Source organism: Pogoniulus pusillus, chromosome 18, assembly GCF_015220805.1.
Source record: "Pogoniulus pusillus isolate bPogPus1 chromosome 18, bPogPus1.pri, whole genome shotgun sequence".
Taxonomy (NCBI): domain Eukaryota; kingdom Metazoa; phylum Chordata; class Aves; order Piciformes; family Lybiidae; genus Pogoniulus; species Pogoniulus pusillus.
In genome coordinates this window covers 23,284,265-23,302,950 of record NC_087281.1, presented here as the reverse complement: position 1 = coordinate 23,302,950, position 18,686 = coordinate 23,284,265, and the positions used below count along the sequence as shown (strand labels likewise).

The 18,686-nt window shown below is 53.5% G+C and overlaps 1 protein-coding gene across 1 annotated transcript; it reads left to right on the top strand.

Annotated features, from left to right (window-relative positions):
• Positions 1 to 8,778: 8,778 nt before the first annotated feature.
• Positions 8,779 to 18,686, top strand: DLK2 (delta like non-canonical Notch ligand 2). Its single transcript, XM_064158768.1, has 6 exons — positions 8,779 to 8,864; positions 10,977 to 11,078; positions 12,600 to 12,663; positions 14,937 to 15,067; positions 15,774 to 15,918; positions 16,404 to 18,686. Exons 2-6 carry the CDS (start codon positions 11,006 to 11,008, stop codon positions 17,179 to 17,181), a joined length of 1,191 nt encoding a protein of 396 aa, XP_064014838.1. The 5' UTR covers positions 8,779 to 8,864; positions 10,977 to 11,005; the 3' UTR covers positions 17,182 to 18,686.

The following is an 18,686-nucleotide window of genomic DNA, read 5'->3' as shown; positions in this document are numbered from 1 at the left end:
ATTCCATTAAATTGAAGTCTCCTCAAAACCAGATCCTAAGTCAGACAACTAAAGGGGGACAGAAACTGAACTCAAGGTGTCTGAATGCCAATAACCTGCTCTGAGCACCAAACCCCATTCCTCCCTCAGATCCTGAAGGCCTTGATTCCCCATCTCTCTCCACACACATCCACCCTGCCTTTTCCCATATCTGCTATGCTTTTCAATTGGATTCACCACTGTCCTGAGCCCAGAGATGTGACATGATGCAGAAGCATGACATTAAGTTACATTATATTCATTTATGTAACACCATTAATACCAAAGTGCTGCTCCCTGCTAGAGCCAGTTGCTCACTAAAGCCTCTGAAGTTCAATTAACAAGCACCAGGTAATTTAACACTTGACTCCCAATAATCCTTTTATTTTAAGGGGCCTCTGGCGGATGTAAAGCCCTCAGCAAACAGTCCTGGAAGTACATTTGAGATTCTCTCAAATACCAGCTGAATTTATGACCCTTAGTCAAGAGCAGGAAGGAATCTCTTCAAAATACTTTCCAGCTGGCAGCACTTTATATAGTCCTCTGTAACTGTATAAAAGGAACCCCTGGAGGGGCAGGTGCCACCCTGTGGAGGGACAAATCCCTCTAAGTGCCTATGGTCTTGGCTTGTGAAGAAGTAGACTCCAGAAGTAATGTCTCCCCACCAGAAGAAGGCAGGACAGCCATGGTCCTTTCAAGATCCCCACCAACCTATGTCAAGCAGGTAAGACAGTGGGTGCCAGACCATCCTTTGGTATCTGACTTGGAGGCTGTCACCTGTCTGAGACTAGCATGAATTCCCATTTTCTCGACCCTGGAAGCTGCAGTCCTGACGAGACTCTTAGGAAGCACTCCCCACTTCTGCTACTTCTCTGATGCCAGCTGCACAGAGGATTCCCCAGTAGATGTCAGCTGGGAAACCCTCAGAGGCAGGTTTTATGGGTGGCCTCAGCCCACCAAAATGAAAAAAAAAAAACCCTGATACATATTTCGAGTAGAGCTGGGATGTGCCAGTACAAGAGGAGTGCAGCACCCAAAACCAACATCATCACAGGAACAATAAGATCAGTGAAGCACAACCAGCCTGGCACAGCCAAACAAGTCTGTGGATGCAGAATTGGACGGCCAAACACATCCTGCCAGCATGCCTGGAGCATGCATCTACCAGGGAAAAAAAACAAAACCCAACAACCCACCAGTGAAGCAGTTGCTAACAACACTCATGTGTGTAATTCAGTCTGTTCTACTACGTGGGGGCTGGGGCTCAATTTTAACGTGAAGAAGCAACCCTCAATAAAACTCCAGGATTTTTTTCCCAGGCAAACACTTTGCTGACAGACTCTTCAACAGCAGCAACCGAAGAACAGAATTGTGCTGACCCATTCCAACCCCAAGTGCTCTTTTTCTTATGGGACTGCCTAAAGGCACCCATCAGGGTTGAGGTGTAATTGTGATGGGCGCTGCACAGAAAGATAAGCAGACACAACATCCTGCTCCCAAGGCTTGAATCTCTGAATCTCTGTTGTCTCTCTCAAGATATCTCTGCCAATACACAGGATGGAGGACAAAGGCAGAAGTGGAGAATAACCACAGAAAACCACCGTTGCAATACCCTGGCACTTGGCACGGCTCAGCAGCTTCATACCGTCGTGGGGTTTGCGCAGAGGGGGAAGCTCAGGTCATTTTGGTATTACAGACATACAGAGGGGCACTTTCCCCCAGCTTGTGTATTCAGTGCAGGCCTTGCACATCAGCACTTCCCCACGACGATTTCTGCCTGTGCCTGTTTGCTATCTTTGTAAGTGTATATGTGTCAAAAGCGAATAAAATGAACAGATATGGGTGACTCCTGCTGGCCATCTCTAACCAGCCGTAAAATTGTGCAGTAGCTGGGTCTGGCCCCTTGTCCTGTCCCCGCTGCAGTCTGTCGTGGGATGGGGAGCACAGAGACTGGCAGCAGTAAAATTGTGCAGTAGCTGGCTCTGGCCCCTTGTCCTGTCCCCGCTGCAGTCTGTCGTGGGATGGGGAGCACAGAGACTGGCAGCAGTGGATTTGTACTCTCTGCACTCGCTTTGCACCAGCAACGTCACTCCCAGAGGTAGACAGCAGAACTTGGGGTCTTTCTAGCCTCAAGTATTTGGTTGTGGCACCCCTCTCATCTCTCTGCTTACCCCTGCCTTCATGTCACACTTGCTCAGTGGACTGCTCCTGGCTTTTGCACTGAGCCCTTCACAGGTGCCTGCAACTCTTACTCTGTGTTGTTCCAGGGCTCTGGAACTAACTGGGCCATGACCTTACAGAAGGTATTCTGCCAGAAGAAGTTGGTTCCCAGCTGGGCCCCACACCACAGTTACCACTGCTCCCTGGAATGAACTTCCTGCATGAGGAGCTGTCCCAGCACCGCAGTCTCTCCTCCCAGCAGCCTTGCCCAAGCCCCACCAGTGCTCTGTGTAAAGCCTTTGCCCCAGTGAGCGCTCAATGCAACACGGGTGCTGTTGTGTGACAGGCTGAAGGGCAGTTGCCCTCCCATGGCAACTGAGACTGATGACTGAGCGGAGAGAAGCGGTACCCGTGCCGATGGGCAGGACGGCTGCTTCAGTGCAAGGCAAAAGCTGGAGTCCTGGTGTCAGCCTCAAACCAAGACTCGAGGGGGTTTGCCTCTCCTCCCCTTTGCCAAAACTTGTTTAGCTTGTCATGCTAATGAAGCATTCATAACGGACCGAGGTAAAAGTGCCCGGAAAGGAAGACAGAGGACATCTCAGCAGAGAGGACAAGGAGGAGGCAGAGAGGTTAGGTGTGATGCTGGGTCTCCCCAGTGAGCACAGGTAGACAGGGCTTCTGGCTGTGGGGCAAGGCGTCTGCCCTGCAGAGGGGAGGAGAGTGCATGCTGGGCTGCTTAAATGGGGGCGAAGGAGCTGATCCTCCAAGCCCTCCTAGGGCAGAGGAAGGGCTCATGAGCTCCTCCAGACAGACGTGTGGCTGTGTTGTCTCCGGAGGAGCCCCCCTGCATGCCTAGCAAGCGTCTCTAGCTCAGAGAGACTTTTTGTTTCTTTTCATCTCCAGCATTGCTCTCCCACTGCAGCTCTCATTGTTTATAGGAACGGGCCCAGGCAAGCTGAGGAGGAATTACCTTTCCCTAGGACATGTTTGGTGCTTGGCTGAGTGCTGCTCCCTGCCTCACAGGAGCTGCTGAGGGCCAAGGAGCCAGCCAGTCTGCAATTAACCTCCCGCCTGCCCGAAACGCTCGTCCACATCCCCTGCGGCTGTTAATTACGGACTCTTCTCCCCTGCACCCTGAGTTCAAGCCTTTCTAAGCACAGGCCATAGTTCTGCAGAAGCACCTTGAAATTCAGCTGTGCCATGCTCTCCTGCAGGGTTTCTCTGCAAACATCCAGGCGTTCCAACTGCAAATACCTAGGAGCAAACTCGGAGTCAAGCACCAAGGAAGCCCAAAACATTCAACGACTCAAGAGACTCCCATTAGATGCTTGTGTGCTCCTGGTGAGATGAAGAGGCTCCACTGCTCTAGCTGCTGGTTGGAGAGGGAACGGCTAGAGGTGGGCTTTGAGGCACCTGTGGGTGTGTGCCAGCAAAGGGCAAGTCTGGCAGACATCTTCTCCCTGCTGTAGCCTGTGCCCTTGGGAGAGCTCTGGCGTTAGCTGTCACACGGACGCAGAGAGAAGGCAGCAATCACAGGACAAAACACGGCCCCACACCTTCTCAGTGAAGAACTCATGGGGTTCTTTTTGCAGGGGAATGGCTGATTTTGTTTTAGTTGTGGGGGTGCTTTTCTCTAGCCACCTTCCTCAGATGATTCTTTCTCTCCTTCTTCAAGTCTAACTCCTTTTGTTTCTCATTTTTTTCCTTAGTAGCCCTGTTCTGTCTTGGATAGAAGTACTGAAATCAGACTCAGGGGATGTGCATCTCAAAAATAATGTGTGACTTAAGCTTGCTTTTCCAGATCCTCATGTCAGGTTTGGAGGCTGCCGGGTACTGAGCTCAAGTCCATGACAAAGACACGCACTCTCTCCTACTCTTAGAGGATCTGTTTTGGTGGAGCAGACAGGCAAATAGTCACATTTTAACCCTAAGACAGCAGCTTCCTGAAAGCCAGTGCAGGGTACAGATGGCCCTCAGAAAACAGCAGATCTGATGAAGAGGGACTCTGCAGCTGGTTCCAAGTGGAGGAGAGGTGAGCTGGTGATCAGAAGCTTGGACAGAGGTTGACACTTGGCTCTGGACACCTGGGAATCAGCTCTCCAGGACACCTCACAGACACCACCTGGAGCATCTATATAGTCCATCTGCCCTTGGCCTTGGTGATGGGAAACATATACTGGACCAACCCTCTGTCCAGTAGGTATGTATGAATAGTGCCTCCTCACACCTATCATCCTTCTTTTCCCAGTGCTGGGTCGCCATGGATTAGGGAAAGGTATGAGCACTGCTCTACACAGAATTACTGAGGAACCCACCCTCTTTGAAAGTTGCTCTTTACTCCATGGTCTGGAGATCATCTTCAGTGCCCTGGAGCAGAAGGATTTGCAGTTCTTTGGTCCTTTGCTATTGTTCTTGCCATCTGTATGACTGTCTAGTCATTTTTTTTAACTGATGTCTTGCTACCCAGTGGCAGTGAGTTCTTTGCATCATCCACATTTAGGATAAGGGCAGTCTTTCTTGCACTTATTTCTGACTTTGCTGTGTGTCCTGGCAGGCTGCAGAAGATGCAAATACAAGAGGCTTGTGCCATACCTAGGCAGTGTCATAAGGCAATGTGACACTGGGCTTGGGTAGCATTCCTGAAGGCTTTGGAAAACCACAAAATACATCCTGGGGTAACCCAGGGTGGCTACACCCTAACACAGTACTGAAATGGAGGAGGCTGGATCCCAAGGCAGCTGTCATGCACTGAGACACCCCTTACACAGCCATCAGGCTAAGGGAATTAGCTATTTCCTTCCCTAGTGCCATTTCTCATGTCCTCATCCACCAGAACTAGGGCTTTTGAAGACTGTACTGTATTTTTGCCACCAAGGAGTGAAACTGAGGGAAGGGCAACACAAGATGGATTCACCAAGAGCACAGCTTGGCCTTTTTACTGTCATTGCCTGTGTCTGCCACCAGTGCTACTGCTGCGTGTATGCGTTGTCGTCTGTCAACCCAGCCATGCATCACAGAGTGGCAGGTCATCAAGATGGTGCAAACTGGGAGAGAAGAGCCACCTTTGACCTCCACCCTCTCCTTGCTTCTTTTTAGCCTCCCCCTCCACTTCCCTGCTGCAGGCACAAACACCTACTGCCCATGGAAGCTATTTCTAAGCAATCTGGAGCGCCTGGGGAATGAGACTCTGAACAAATATTGGAGCGTGCCTGTGCAGTAAGCACACACACACAGATACAGAACCCCTGTGCTGCAGAGAGTCAAATATAGACGTTAGGGACAAGGGAACAATGGCTGGGGTTGGGTTACATGGCTGCAGGGCCAGCAAGCTGCTGATGTTTGTTGTGGGATAGGGTGGAATGGGAAAAGCAAAGGGGGGTGAGATGGGGGAGAACACTTGTTTTAGCCAAGGGACCCCAGGCTGGTGCCATGTGTAAGGCAGAGAGGTTGTCCTGGAGCAAGAGCTGCAGAAAAGGATGATGATTTGTGCTGGCAGCTCACAGTTATTTGCAGTGTTTCTCCAGCTGATTTGTGCCACTTCTCTGTCTCTCTCAAGAGATTAGAGTGGGCAGGAAGAGGCGAGCTTCTCCAGGCTTCTGCACAAGGAAGAGTTTCTTCCCTTGCTCCAGAGAAGCTCCTCAGTAGAGGACAGACAACATGTTCCCTCAGCCCAGCATCTGCTTCTCACTCTTGATGTCCAGCTGCCTCCAAAGTGCAGGTTCCAGACTCTGGAATAAAGGGAAGCAGTTCCATCTGATTTTGACAGGTAGTTCCTCCCTCAGGCTGGGAGCGGTGATGGTGCATTGGAAGAATGGCAGGGGAGGCATGCATCAGAGAGGGAGACAGGTCATGCCTGTTCCTAGTCCAAGTCCCTGCTTTGCAAGGTTTCCTTCACTGAAGGGAAAAGGCAGTGGACAGACTTATGGCTAGAAAAAAAACTCAACTTCCTAATTCTGACCCAGCAGCTGTTCCAACTGAGATGCCTCTACTGATGGCATGGCAGAGATAAGAGCCTAGCAGATCAAGGTCTAAGCCAAGTGCAGGAATCCCCCTCTCAGCACCCGTATTTTGGGTCTGCAAATAGAGCTGCTTTGCTTGAATCACTCTGGGCAGTCCAGAGACTGACAGAGGAAGCCTGGGTCTCAGGACTTCTGCCCAGGAATGGGACAGGAACCCTTCAGTGCTGAGAAAGGAACACGTCCATGGTGCTTGGGCTTCACCTCTGGTCCCTTTGCTCTGCTATATATCCACCTTTATTACTCTCTCTCACACACACACACATCTGCCTGCTTCTGTCTGTGATACTCACACACAAAACTAAAGCTCAAACCCCAAGCACCATTGCCTCAAATATGCCCATTTTCCTCTCCCTGAAACCCCATCCTGGTTTCTGTTCTCCACTCCCTTGCCTCAGTGTTCAGGTTGCCAGCAACCAACTTTATCTCCTCAGCCTGGACAGCCCTCACTCCATGTCACAGCTCTCAGCTCTGAGAGATGTGACACGGGAAGAGCCACTTTTCCTGCCCTACTGACTGCAACCTGATCTCATCTCCCTCTCTCACAGTGCTTATGTTGTGGGCACAGACACAGATACTAGAGGATATCAACATTCACAGGGATCCTTTCACAAGTGCCCTCCTACCTGCCCATTCAAATGCACCCACAGCATACAGAGGGTTTTTTTTAGGTGCATTTAATCAGGTGAGAGTTAAGAGCACAATTGTGCAATTGCATTGCAGTGCAGCGTGGTCAAAATCAGGGCAGATCCCAGCAGAGGAGTGCAAGAGCAGGTGAGGATGTTGTGGAAGGTAATGTTGTGTTTCAGGCTGTTGATATGGTCAGAGGGATTTGAAGGAGGAGGTGAGGGTGAAGCTGAGAAGCCTACATTCCATGTTGGAGGTGCCACCAGTAAAAACTTGGTCACCATCCATGACTGGAAGAGCAAAGAGTGCAAGGCAGGGTGTTGTAGGGGTCAGAAGAGAAAGGTGGATCCTCTCAGGTTCTAGAGCAGAAGTGACTGAAGGATTGTCTGGTTTTCAGTTGAGTATCAGGAGCTATGCTTTGCTCTCAGCCTCCCTCTCTACCTTGCTGCAAGCCTCAGACACGGTGTGAAGCAGGACTCAGAAACAGGCTGAGCTTGGCATGAAGGACTGGGGATGAGAACAGCTAGAAAACCACAGGAAGCTTTTCAGAACAGAGCTGTTGCACATCTGCCCCGTAAATACCTGAGAAGCAGATGGAGCAGCCTGAGCAGCAGGAGGTTTGGACCTCTCTGGCCTCCAGGAGCCCTGGAGTAGTTAGGTGGGATGATGGAGCCAGAAAGAGGCCAGCAAGGAAAGGAAGTGCTTCTGGACAACAAGAGAGCAGGAAAAAGGCAAGAAGGACTCATCCTCTGCAGTGGTGGGCAGGGTGAAAGGCTCCCATTGTATTGCTCAGTAGGGTTGTGCTGTCCAGACCTGTCAAGGATGGAGCAAGCAGGGGTCCACAGTAAGAGCTGGCAGAAAGCTGGGCTTTGATGAGGCTGATAGCTGTCCCAGGATGCTGGTGCCCACAGTGTTATTCACATCTGTCAAGCTTTGCCTGGTGAGATGAGATGGGACATGGAGGCATCCAAGTAGTTGCCAGCAGGACATGGTTCTTCTTTCCTGGTGGAAAACAGCAAGGCTCACGGGGTGCAGTGTAGAAGAAGGCTAGCTGAAGTGAATTTGTAATCAAGTGTTGCAAGGACCTTTGAAGGTGATGTTGTCAAGTAGCAGGACAGATGTGACCCCCCAGCCCTTCTCACGGAGTTGCCTTGCTGTCCATCAAAGCTCTGGTGTCCAGGGCTTGTGAGCAGCAGGAAGAGAAGTGCCAGGGACCACAGCTTCGCTGGGTGGCTTCTTTCTTGTGGGGTGACCATTCCCCGTTACACCTCTGCTTCAAGGGTGGGGCTTCTTAATTCTGCTGTTTGCCAGTGAGGTGTATTAGCGTTCCTGGAGTCGTCAGGGAGGGGCTGCAGGAGGTGTTTTCGCTTATGTCAGATAACCTGAGTGAAACGAGGCCTTGGATCATCCAGCCCCTATTTTTGAGAGAGGAACCGCGCTGCGGGGCGGCAGTGCCCCGTGAGAGGCGCTGCCCAGCTGCGTCCGTGTGCAACCGCGGTGGGGGCGAGCACTGGAACCCCCTGCCCCCGGGCGGGGTCTCCCCGGCACAGCGGCGCCCCAGGAGTCACCTTCATCCCAGGTCACCCTCCATCCTCCGTGGGCCGCTCCCGGGGGACGGGACCGGTGATCCCTTTCAGACTCATTCCTCCCTCCACCCCTCGCCTTCCCCGGGGGGGTGCGGGGCAGGCGGGCAGGCGTGAGGCCGGGCCGGGCTCCCCGCCCCCGCCTCCGGCGGCGGGAGCAGGGCAGGGGTGAGCGGGCAGGGCGGGCCGGGGGCTGCCTGTGGTTTGGGGCGGCGAGAGGCGGGATGTCCCGGGGAGGGAGCGGGGATGTGCAGGCACACGCAGCCGCTGGCAGGCGGCCGGGGCTGCACGGCGGCGGCGGGCGGAGCGGCGTGGCACACGCGGAGGCAGCTCCCTCCGCAGCCCCGCGCCTCCGCAGCCCCGCAGCCCCGCAGCCCCGCCGCCGCCGCCGCTGCGCCGGGAATGGCCGCCCCCCGCCGCGGCGCCCCGCGATAGCCCCACGACCCGCCGCGACGCCGAGGTGAGCAGGGAGGCAGAGGGCAGCGCACGGCGGGCACTGGCAGCGCATTCTCCCGGCTTTCCCCCGCGCCCTGCCGCCGCCACCCCGGGCGACGGGGAACCGGCGGGGCCGGAGCGGTGCGGGGCTCCGCGGAGTGTCCCCTCTAGCTGGCCCTGGGGTTAGGGTCACGCCTATGGCCGCGCACCTCCCTAGGGCACCGGGGGCTCCGGGTAGTCCCAAAGCTGCGGGGGTGGGGGGAAGGGGGCAGGAGCGGCGAGCAGCAGCAGTGCGGCATCCTCTGTCTCTGCTTCTCACGCCTGCCCCCAAATCCCTAGCCCGGAAGGGGTCTCTGGTGTCCCCCAGGCTAGGCCGATAGCCCTTTGCTGGGGTTGTCCCTCGCAGCCTCCAGCCGTGTGGAGGTCCTTAACCACCACGAGCGGGAGGAGGTTCATAGCTCCCGGAGGCGTCCGTAATAACCCGCAGGCCCTCGGGGGCTGAAGACCTCAGCCCGACTAGATGGTAGCGGAGAAGTGAGGTGGAGGGAGCTCCCTCTTCCATCTTCCTGTGATCCAAGGACAGACCTGCCGGGTGTTGCTTATATCTCCCTTGGGCAACAGCTGCCACCGCGGATGCCCCCAGCACCTTGCCGGGGTCCGAGGTGGCCTCTGAGTGGGAGCCGAGAGCAGCACCCGTGGGGCGGCTGTGTCAGAAGGTCTGAGATTCCGCGCGTTGAATGAGGAGGCTGCGGGAAGCCGGAGGGGGAAAAATGACCACTGCGCTGTCGAGGCTGATCTGCTCAGGGCCCTGAAGGAACAGGATACCGACCATTCATCGCCAAATTATTCTAGAAGTTTCATAGCAATTGCTTCACCCTGCCCTGAAATGCAGCAGCTGTTCACCACTGCCCAGCATTTTGGGTCAGGAGGCAAAGGAGGGTCCTGCAAGCATGGTGACAAGGGGACTATAAGGAGGGAGGTTGCAGCAATCCATGCTGGAATTTGGCAGGGGCAGTGACAGTAACATCCTGTAGCCCCTCTGAAATGCTGCATCTTTTTTTGGTGATGGATTGTTTGTTGGAGAGCTGCTCCAACAGCATCATGACTTTTGTAGGCTGTTTTGGCTGGTCCAGGTGGGTGAAGCCCTTAGCAAGAACCAGGGGAGTGGGAGGACTTCTGTCCCCATCTGAGAAGTCTTTCATGCAGCTATTGACACCACACAACCTTCCCGAGCTAAAGAGTCAAGCTTAAAGTGGCCCCTGTCCTTCACACCCACGCATCTGGATGGAGTCTGCTCCATACCTTCACCACTCCTAGCAGAACTGTTTAACCCCTCCCATCTCATTATAGTAATGTATTTATGGTATCACCCTCGAATTTCCTGCCCTCAACAACCTCAGAAGGCTGGGAGGGAATAAACATTTTTGGAAAGTATTTAATGTTACTTCAAGTGGGCAGGAGGCAGTCGGAAAATAGATGAGTGCCTGGACCTTGGGCTGACAGGGGCTGCAGGACAGCCAGGGGAAAGAACCACACCTAGGGAGAGCTGCATGTGTACCTTTCCTACCTGGGGCTGTAGCCCAGATCTAGTGCCTATTTGTTGCTTCTTTCCCTTGCTTGGAAGATGAAATGTGGGGTGCTGTTGACTGCTGAGGTGCTTGCTTGCTGGATCTACTAGTCTCCTGAAGGGCTTGAAAAGCAGCCTGGGCACTGGGAAAAGAGTCAACTTACCTTTTCATTGAAGCATGCACAAGAAGCCCTCCATATCTAGGGAGGGAAGAAACAGGTCTTTACAGTGGGGCTGGTATTTCTGGAGGCTTCTGCTTCTGTGACAGCAGCTAGCAAAGACTGGTGCTCCAAGACAGCTTGTAACAGCCTGAGCTATTGCTTGTGCACAAGACTGAGCGTGCACACTCGGTTCTCCTGCACACATTTAAAAGGCTTTTAGTTCTTAGTGTTCCAAAGTTGCTTTAGAGGAAGGTGTCTGGAAGGACAGAGACGAGTGCAGTGACAAGTCTGTACAAAATGAAATGTTTCAAGTCAAAACTCCCAGGTGGCAGAGAGGAAGGGATGCATGAAGTGAAGCTGTGGTGCGAGCCAGGAACTGTTTTTGAGCTTGCTCTTTTTCTCTCTGTAGGTGTTCATCTCGGTGGGCCCACACTGACCATGCTCAGGAGCTTCTGTCTCCAGCTCATGTCCTTAGTTTGGATCCTCTTGGCCCATCACCAGCTTGCCCAAGGTAGGTCTCTGTAGACATGTGCTCTCTTTTATATCCATCTTTCCAAACCTGTCCTTTGCATTGCTGAGGTCTCCTTAGTTTTGAATGCAAAATAGAGCTAGCCTGACCTGGAAGACCAGAAAATGCTGCTCAGTCGCCCAGCACCTGGGGAGCGACTGTCTGCAACTGTAGAGACCCTCTTTCTGGTGCCCATGGAGGTGGCAGTGTCAGAGCAGACTAATAGTGATAGGTCCCACTGGTTTGTCTCTGAGTTAGGGTAAATGAGTCCCTAAACTGATAAGCCTGTTCCAACAGGCAGAGCAAGGGTGAAAGAAGATCTCAAAACTGAACAGCTAAGCCTGGATATTGAGAGACAGAATCTCTTCCCAAAGATTAGTTTGTTTTCCCCTGCCCTGGGTAAGCAATGAATTCCTAAAGCTGTCTGCCAAGAGAAACAATTACAAACAGGAAAGGCAACGATACCCATGTTTGGGCTGAGCAGTCCCAGGATGCTACTCCATCTCCACCAGGATTGCTTAGGGACCTGCAGTGGGACCTGCTACTTCACAGCAGCAAAAATGGATGCATGGAGGATTTCTCCCTGTGCTCACTTACTAGGCAGCACATCACATGGCTTGGGGAACACCTGAGCGTGCCTCTTGGCATAGAGGCTTTAATCTGCCCCAGTATGGGATGGAGTGGCTCAGGCAAGCAAGGGCATTCAACTCCCAGGCCTGGCTTGGGATCATGCTGGGCTCCTGGAGAAACGCCCTGCCTCCTGAACTTGTTCTAACCCTACTGCCTGTAGAGTTGGAGTGAGCCTGCTCCCTGTGGGGCTGAGATGCAAGTGATGAGCGAGAGGGGAAGGTGGAGATGAAAAGGGACACCTGGCTGCAGAAAGCAGGCCAGTGCCAAATGGTGGATGAAAAGTGTCACAGTGAGGCCATGGCTCAATTACAGCTTCTGTGGCCTTTAAATAAATAAACAGAACTGGATACCTGGCCCCATGTGATGCCCAGACCTTCCTCAGCATGCCAGAAGGCGAGTGTTGGCAGCTGGGTCCTGGTGGAGAGCAGAGGCCCTTGAAGCCTTTGTGTCTGTTGCAATACCTGTTCCTGAGCTTTCCCATCATACTTGCTGAATGACCATGGGACCATGGTCCTAGATGGGTCAGGTCCTACTAGATAGGTTGCTTTAGTGCATAGGCAATCCCAGCTCTTGCCCAGAAGGCCCCAAGGTCTAAGTGAAACAGCAGAGAGGCAGGGAAGATGATCAGAGACTGGACAGTTTTGAAGCAGTCTAATTTATCCAATAGTGTTATCACAACTTGAGTGACTGCAACGTCCTCAGCTCTTGTGTGGCATCCACCTAGTGAAAAGAAGGTCCCCCACCTTACAGTTCTGGGGAAGGGCAGGCTAAGGGGAAGGACAGCCAAAACATTCATGAAGGAAAAAAGTGCTGTGAGCCAGCAGGGCCACAGGCAGCTCCTGAGTCATCTATGATCTCTGCTTAACCCAGCTCCACCTGTCTTCTGCTCTGTAGGTGATGACTGCAGTGAGCGCTGTAATCTCGCCCACGGCTGCTGTGACCAGGATGGGAAGTGCAGGTATGGCTTCTCCTTGGCTCTCCACTCCTGCTGCCCCTGACTGTAATTGCTCTTTCTCTCTCTTGGTGCTTTCCCCCTGGTGCCTACGCTCCTTCTCCAAGCTGAAGTGCTCCCTCCTCTGCTCAGGCATGCCTGGAATAAACACCTCTGTTCTCTCTTTACCTGATACCCTCTGGAGTAGAAAACTCTGATCCCACAGCTTGGCTCCAGCCTTTGCTCCAGTGCTTCCAGGGTTCCCACCACCACCCACTGATCAGTGTTGCTCTGCTGGGCACTTACTGTTGGGATGGGAGGCTGGCCTTGCCTGCGTGGTGGGAGGCAGCCTTCAGGCTCAGATACGATGGGGAAAGTCATCAGGCAGCAGGGCAAGCTTGGGGGTTAGCCAGTTTGCTTGGCCTCCTCACTGGTTGAAATAGGAATGCTCTCTCTGGAGGCATGGGAAAGAAGAACTTCCATTGTGCACATAAATATCTAAAGCCATCAGATGTCCCCTCTTGGAAGCCTAGACTGTGGTGGGGATCTCTGAGTGTTTTCATAAAGGGGGATACTGCAAGTACAAGTGTGAACCCTGGCATCCCAGATCCATCTGGTGTCCAGATGCCACAGAAACAAAGCTCAGAAGAAACCACATGGCTGCCCTGGGCTTCCATGGCCCTGGACACTGCCTCTTGTCCCACTGCAGTGCCATCCAGAGTCCCCATCCTGCAGGGCAGCCCTAGGAGGAACAGGCTTCTCTGGGCTGGCTCAGACACTGCAAGGGGACAGACTGCCCACTGCTGCCTCATTTGTAATGAGGCACACTCAGCTCCATTTTACAGCATAGCCCCCAGTGTCACACCATGCCTGGGCCACTTGTTCTTGCCCAGTGGAGCAGATGTGGCCTGGCAGTGACTGTAACCACACTGACCACTGCATCAGGGAGCATCCAGCTCTGGTTTTGCTGGGGCCTCAGTTGCAGTTGCAAAGAATTTGCTCCTCCTGAGCCCTTTTGGTGACAGTGGCTGGTTGGGGGGCTCATTTTGCAAAGCCTCAGATGGAGATGCTGCACTTCTCCATGTTGCAAGTAGGTCTTAGTGGTGGAGGCGTGCATGAGCTGCTGACTCAGACTTCAGGCTTCCCAGAGCATCAGCTTGGCAGTACCCCATGAAAATCACCCCCAAGTCAGAGAGACTTGACCACTTACCTGAGCCCCTCTCTAGTGATTTTTAGGTTGGCCATCTCCCTTTTAGAGAAAGGGAAGAGTTGATGGCACCTGCTTCCTTGTGGGTACTATGATGTGCAAGGTCCACAACCTCGTGTTAGCCCACGGCTGTCCAGGTATAAATGCATTTCCCCAGACCTCATCAGGCACATGGTATCACTCCTCTCATTAACATACTTAAACCCCCCCAAAAAAATAACCTCCAAACATTTTCCTCATCTCTATGGAACAACTTCCAGTGACAAGTCAATCTAGGTGTGACAGTGCAGCCTTGGACCAGCCTAGCAAAACACCTCTCACCACAGATCACACTGAAATGAGCCCCAGCCATGAGAATGAACTTCCTTGCTTACTTTAGAGCCTGTGTTGGTTTTGTTAGGTTTAATTCCATGCTGTTTTGAGTACAGATGTTTCTGTGGCTGGTGCCACCTCCACTTAGCTCTCAGGATGTTATCACTTGTTCACCTCCTTGCTGGTAGGTCTGAAGGAAGCCACTGGAGCAGCACAGCTTGGCTTCACTGTGTGCTGCAGGCTTTCCCATCACACTGCCCCTGTGAGCTGACTGATAACTCTACTCCATATGCTAGCCATGGCAAGTAAGGTTTCACAGCTGGATTGTGGTGCACTTCAGATGAAAAATTACATTAGGGTGCACAGAGATGCAATGAAATGTGGACCTCAGAGGCCTCTTGTCCCTTTCCTTCAGGGAGTTCAGATTCAGGCTGCATGAGGGAATTGCTGAGCTATATGCAGTGCTGTATAGAGAACGGATGGCTGGGGAGAGCAGTGGGACATGGGCACTGAAAGCAATGCTGCTGAGCTCTGGTTTCTGCCCACTCCTCCTTCATGGCTGCAGAGGCTGAGCCTGACTGTGCTCTGCCCGCTGGCTTTCTTTGAAAGATGAGATGCCAGTACTGACCTCCTGTGGAGGAGGAAGTCAGCAGGTTCAGGGAGGTGGTTTGGAGAACTTCCCAGTGCCACCATATCTGAGGGCACCCTGCATGGCGAAGAGCCAGCTTTCCCACAGCACCTGCTTGGCTTTTACCCACTGCCGTGCCCTGTCTTCCTGCAGGTGCGATCCAGGCTGGGCGGGCGAGCACTGCGAGGACTGCGTGCTTATGCCGGGCTGTCTGCACGGGACCTGCCACCAGCCTTGGCAATGCATCTGTCACGCTGGCTGGGCTGGCAAGTTCTGTGACAAAGGTAAGTCACCAGCCAGGCATCCTAGCCTCCAGTTGTGAGGGCAGAGCTGAGCCCAGCACACGCTACACGGACAGGTGAGCTGGCACAGCCAAAAGCCACTGGCAGGGGGTTGGACTAGATGGTCTTTTGAGATCCCTTCCCACCCTTGACATTCTGTGATTCTGTGATGCTGTTTGGACTGCACAGGAGATAGGATATTGCCTGGCTGCCACAGCTGGCACTGTCCCCTTCCTGCACACGAGGCCAAGCTGCTGGCACCTGCTGTCTGGATGCATGGGAATGGCTGCCACCATGCCAGCCAGACTCAGGAAACAGAGCAGATGAACTCAATGCCTTTCTCACCCCACAGCTAGGTTCCAGGCAGCACCTCCTGCTTTCCCTGGGAAGCTTCTTGCCTTCAGCAGGTGGCTGGTAGACACCCCTCCTTCAGTCTGAGAGCCTTCTCTGTGCCATAGGGACTGCACTGTCCAGCTAGATGGCATGCACAGCATCTTATGTCATGCAGGTTTCTCTGCACCCTTAAGCCTGTGCATTTTGTGAACTGAGGCACCACATAGACACTGCCCTACTGCTGCAGGTGTCTGTTGGAGAGGCAGCAGAAGCTCCTGACATTTCTCCATCCCCACTGGGTTTGACAGACTGTGTTTGAATTGACTTGACCATATCATCCCTTTCTTCTAATTCCCACCTTCTTCTTTCCCCTCAGACATACACATCTGTGAACACCAGTCCCCATGCCAGAACGGGGCTCAGTGCATCTATGACAGAGATGGGGAGTATTCCTGCCTGTGTCCAGAAGGCTTCCATGGGAAGGACTGTGAGATGAAGATGGGGCCATGTGAGAAGGCAGGGTGAGACATGGTAGCAAGGGCAGTGAGATTACAGCCAGCCTTAGCTTTGGGTCACGCGCCGCCAAGCAGTGGCCCAGCTTGGCTCCTTACCTGTGCATTTCCATGTGCTAATAGAGCTGAGACAAAGCCATCCTTGACTTTGGTTTGGCTGTGTGCACCATACAGTCCCATGGGCAAGGTCCTTGCTGCAATCTGAACAGATGCCCGTCCCTTGCTGCTGTACGTGTGATGAGCTGACAGCCATCAGGCCTTTGGGGAGCATCAGAAGGGCACATTTCCTCCCTGGCTGGTGGTGGGTCCATGCACAGCAATGGCCTGAGGTTCTAAATCCTCTCACTCGTGGAGGCAGAAACTCCTCCCTAGTCTCCTCGAGATAGCTGCTGGACTAACTTGCCACCTGAGCAGCTCTGTGTGTCTACCTCCCTGAACTGGGGAAAGCTGCTTGCTCTGCAGGGCCATGACTCTTCCTCGCTCTCTCCGTGCAGGTCTCCATGCAAGAATGGGGGGCAGTGTCAAGATGAGAACGGCTTTGCCAGCAACTTCACCTGCCGTTGCCTTGCCGGCTTCGTGGGGGACTTGTGTGAGGAGGATGTGGATGACTGCCTGATGCGTCCCTGTGCCAACGGTGCTACCTGCCACGACGGCATCAACCGCTTCTCCTGCCAGTGCCAGGTGGGCTTTGAAGGGCGTTTCTGCACCATCAACATCAACGACTGTGCCAGCCAGCCCTGCAAGAACGGGGCAAAGTGCTACGACCGCATCAATGACTATGACTGCTTGTGTCCCGATCGTTTCACTGGCAAAACCTGCGAAGTCTACGTCCCTGAGCCCACCTGGGCTCCCCCCTACCACCCTGGCAACCACGAGAATGGCAGGGCTGTGAAAAGCACCACCGGTGAGATGCCAGCGGTGACAGAGCTGGAGCCTGTCAGGACTGCAGTCACCGGGCAGCGCACGGCCAACCACAGCGAGAAAGAGCCGGGGGGAGGGTTGTTGAAAATCTCTGTGAAGGAAGTGGTGACCCAAAGGGACTCAGGGCTGAGTGAAGTCCAGCTGGTGACAGTGCTAGTGTTTGGAGTGCTGACAGCAGTACTGGTCCTCATCACTGTCCTCCTAATGCTGAGGAACTGGCAGAGGGGCCGCCAGAGATCAAACTGGTGCCAAAGCTCTTCTCAAGCTGCACGGAAGCTCCAAGACCCAGAGTGTCAGGTGGGCATGCTCAACACTGTCCTGATCGAGCCCAGGAAGACGACAGAGCTGTGAGCTGCGAGGACTCTGAGCTGGTCCCTGGCAGGTCGTTGTGCTGGCAAACCCCTCGAACTGCACCCTGGGGAGCTGAGCTGGCACAAGCTGGGCAGCAGGGAAGAGCTCCCAGGGCAGTGCCCATGTCAACAAAACCCCTGGGCATTGAGCATGGTGTGGCAGCCTCACCTGGCTCTGAGCTGTCTCCCACCTGGCCAGTGCAGACAGTACCCACGGGTATGTGAAAGCAGAGCTGTGTTGGGCCAGCCTTGCAGGCAAGTGGTAACAGGCTGCTTGTGGCAGCCCACACCATGCGCTGCCGATATTGCCCAGCTTGAGCTCTCAGGAACAGGAGGGGTAGTGCTGAGCAGGGTATGGCCTTCTTGCAAGCCCAGATTCTGCCAGGCCCTTTGTAACTCCTCTTTACTACTACTGGAAAGGGGTTTGTCCTCATTTCTGCTGGTGTTGGGATGTTTCTTCTGAGGCCTTTGGGATGGTCGTGGCTGCAAGGGCTCCCTGCCCCAGCACTGCACGGGATGGCTCCTGGCTCTTTCTGGAGGCTGTCATTTCAGATGCTGTCTCTTGCTCTCTGGTTTTGTGGTTCTGTAAGCCAGTTCAAAGAGACTCTGGAGAGAAGTTGGGGGTCTCCTTGTGCCCTTCTGCTGCCCCTGGTGATGTTCCTTCCTTGTCAGACCTGGGTTACAAACACATTCTGTACTTTTCTCCTGATGATCCAGGTGTTTTCTCTTCCCACTTACCAAGCCGTCCTTTCTGGTCAGGCCACAAATGACCAAGCTCCTTCCCTTCTTCAGTGTGCACTTCTCCCTCACCATGTGCTGACATGGAGGAGCATGGCCTGCTCCCCTCTGGGGTCCTCTGGGCCTGAGCTGGTCCTCATCATTTGCCCTCACAGGTAAAACTAGAGATGGACAAGGCTGAAGATGTGCTGTGGCTGGTTCAGAAGCAATACAAAATTCAGATCCTCTTTTCCTCTCCCTGTCAGTCTGAGACAGGCAGCTGGCACTAACTGCAAATCAGCCATAGTGTTTCTTGACACAGCAAAGGCTAAGCTCCTCATGGTGGATGTGAGAACAAGCTACCAAGCCTGGGATGACCACAGCAAGCAGATTCGGTACTGTCTTCTCCACCACTGCTAAAGTATGACTAAGAGGCTGGCACTTGGAGAGCCAGGCCACTTACCCCTTGTATTAGGTCTGCTCCTGTCTGTGCAGGTGTGGTGTGCAGCAGTGTCCCTCTGCCAGGGCCAGGGTTTTCTGTGCCTCCTCATGGGCATGGAGGGCTAAGCAGTGGAGTAAAATACATGAAAACCCAAGCCTTGCTATTGGCCTGTAGGGTTGCAGAGCTGGGTTAAAGATCATCTAAAGCAAGCAGACAGAGGAGTGAGCACTCAGCCTGCAAGGGATACCAGGGAATGGAGACTGGGGCTTCATCAGAAAGACTATTTTTATACATGGATGGATGATGTACCTGTATGAAATAAAACAAATACAAGCCCAGAAACAGTG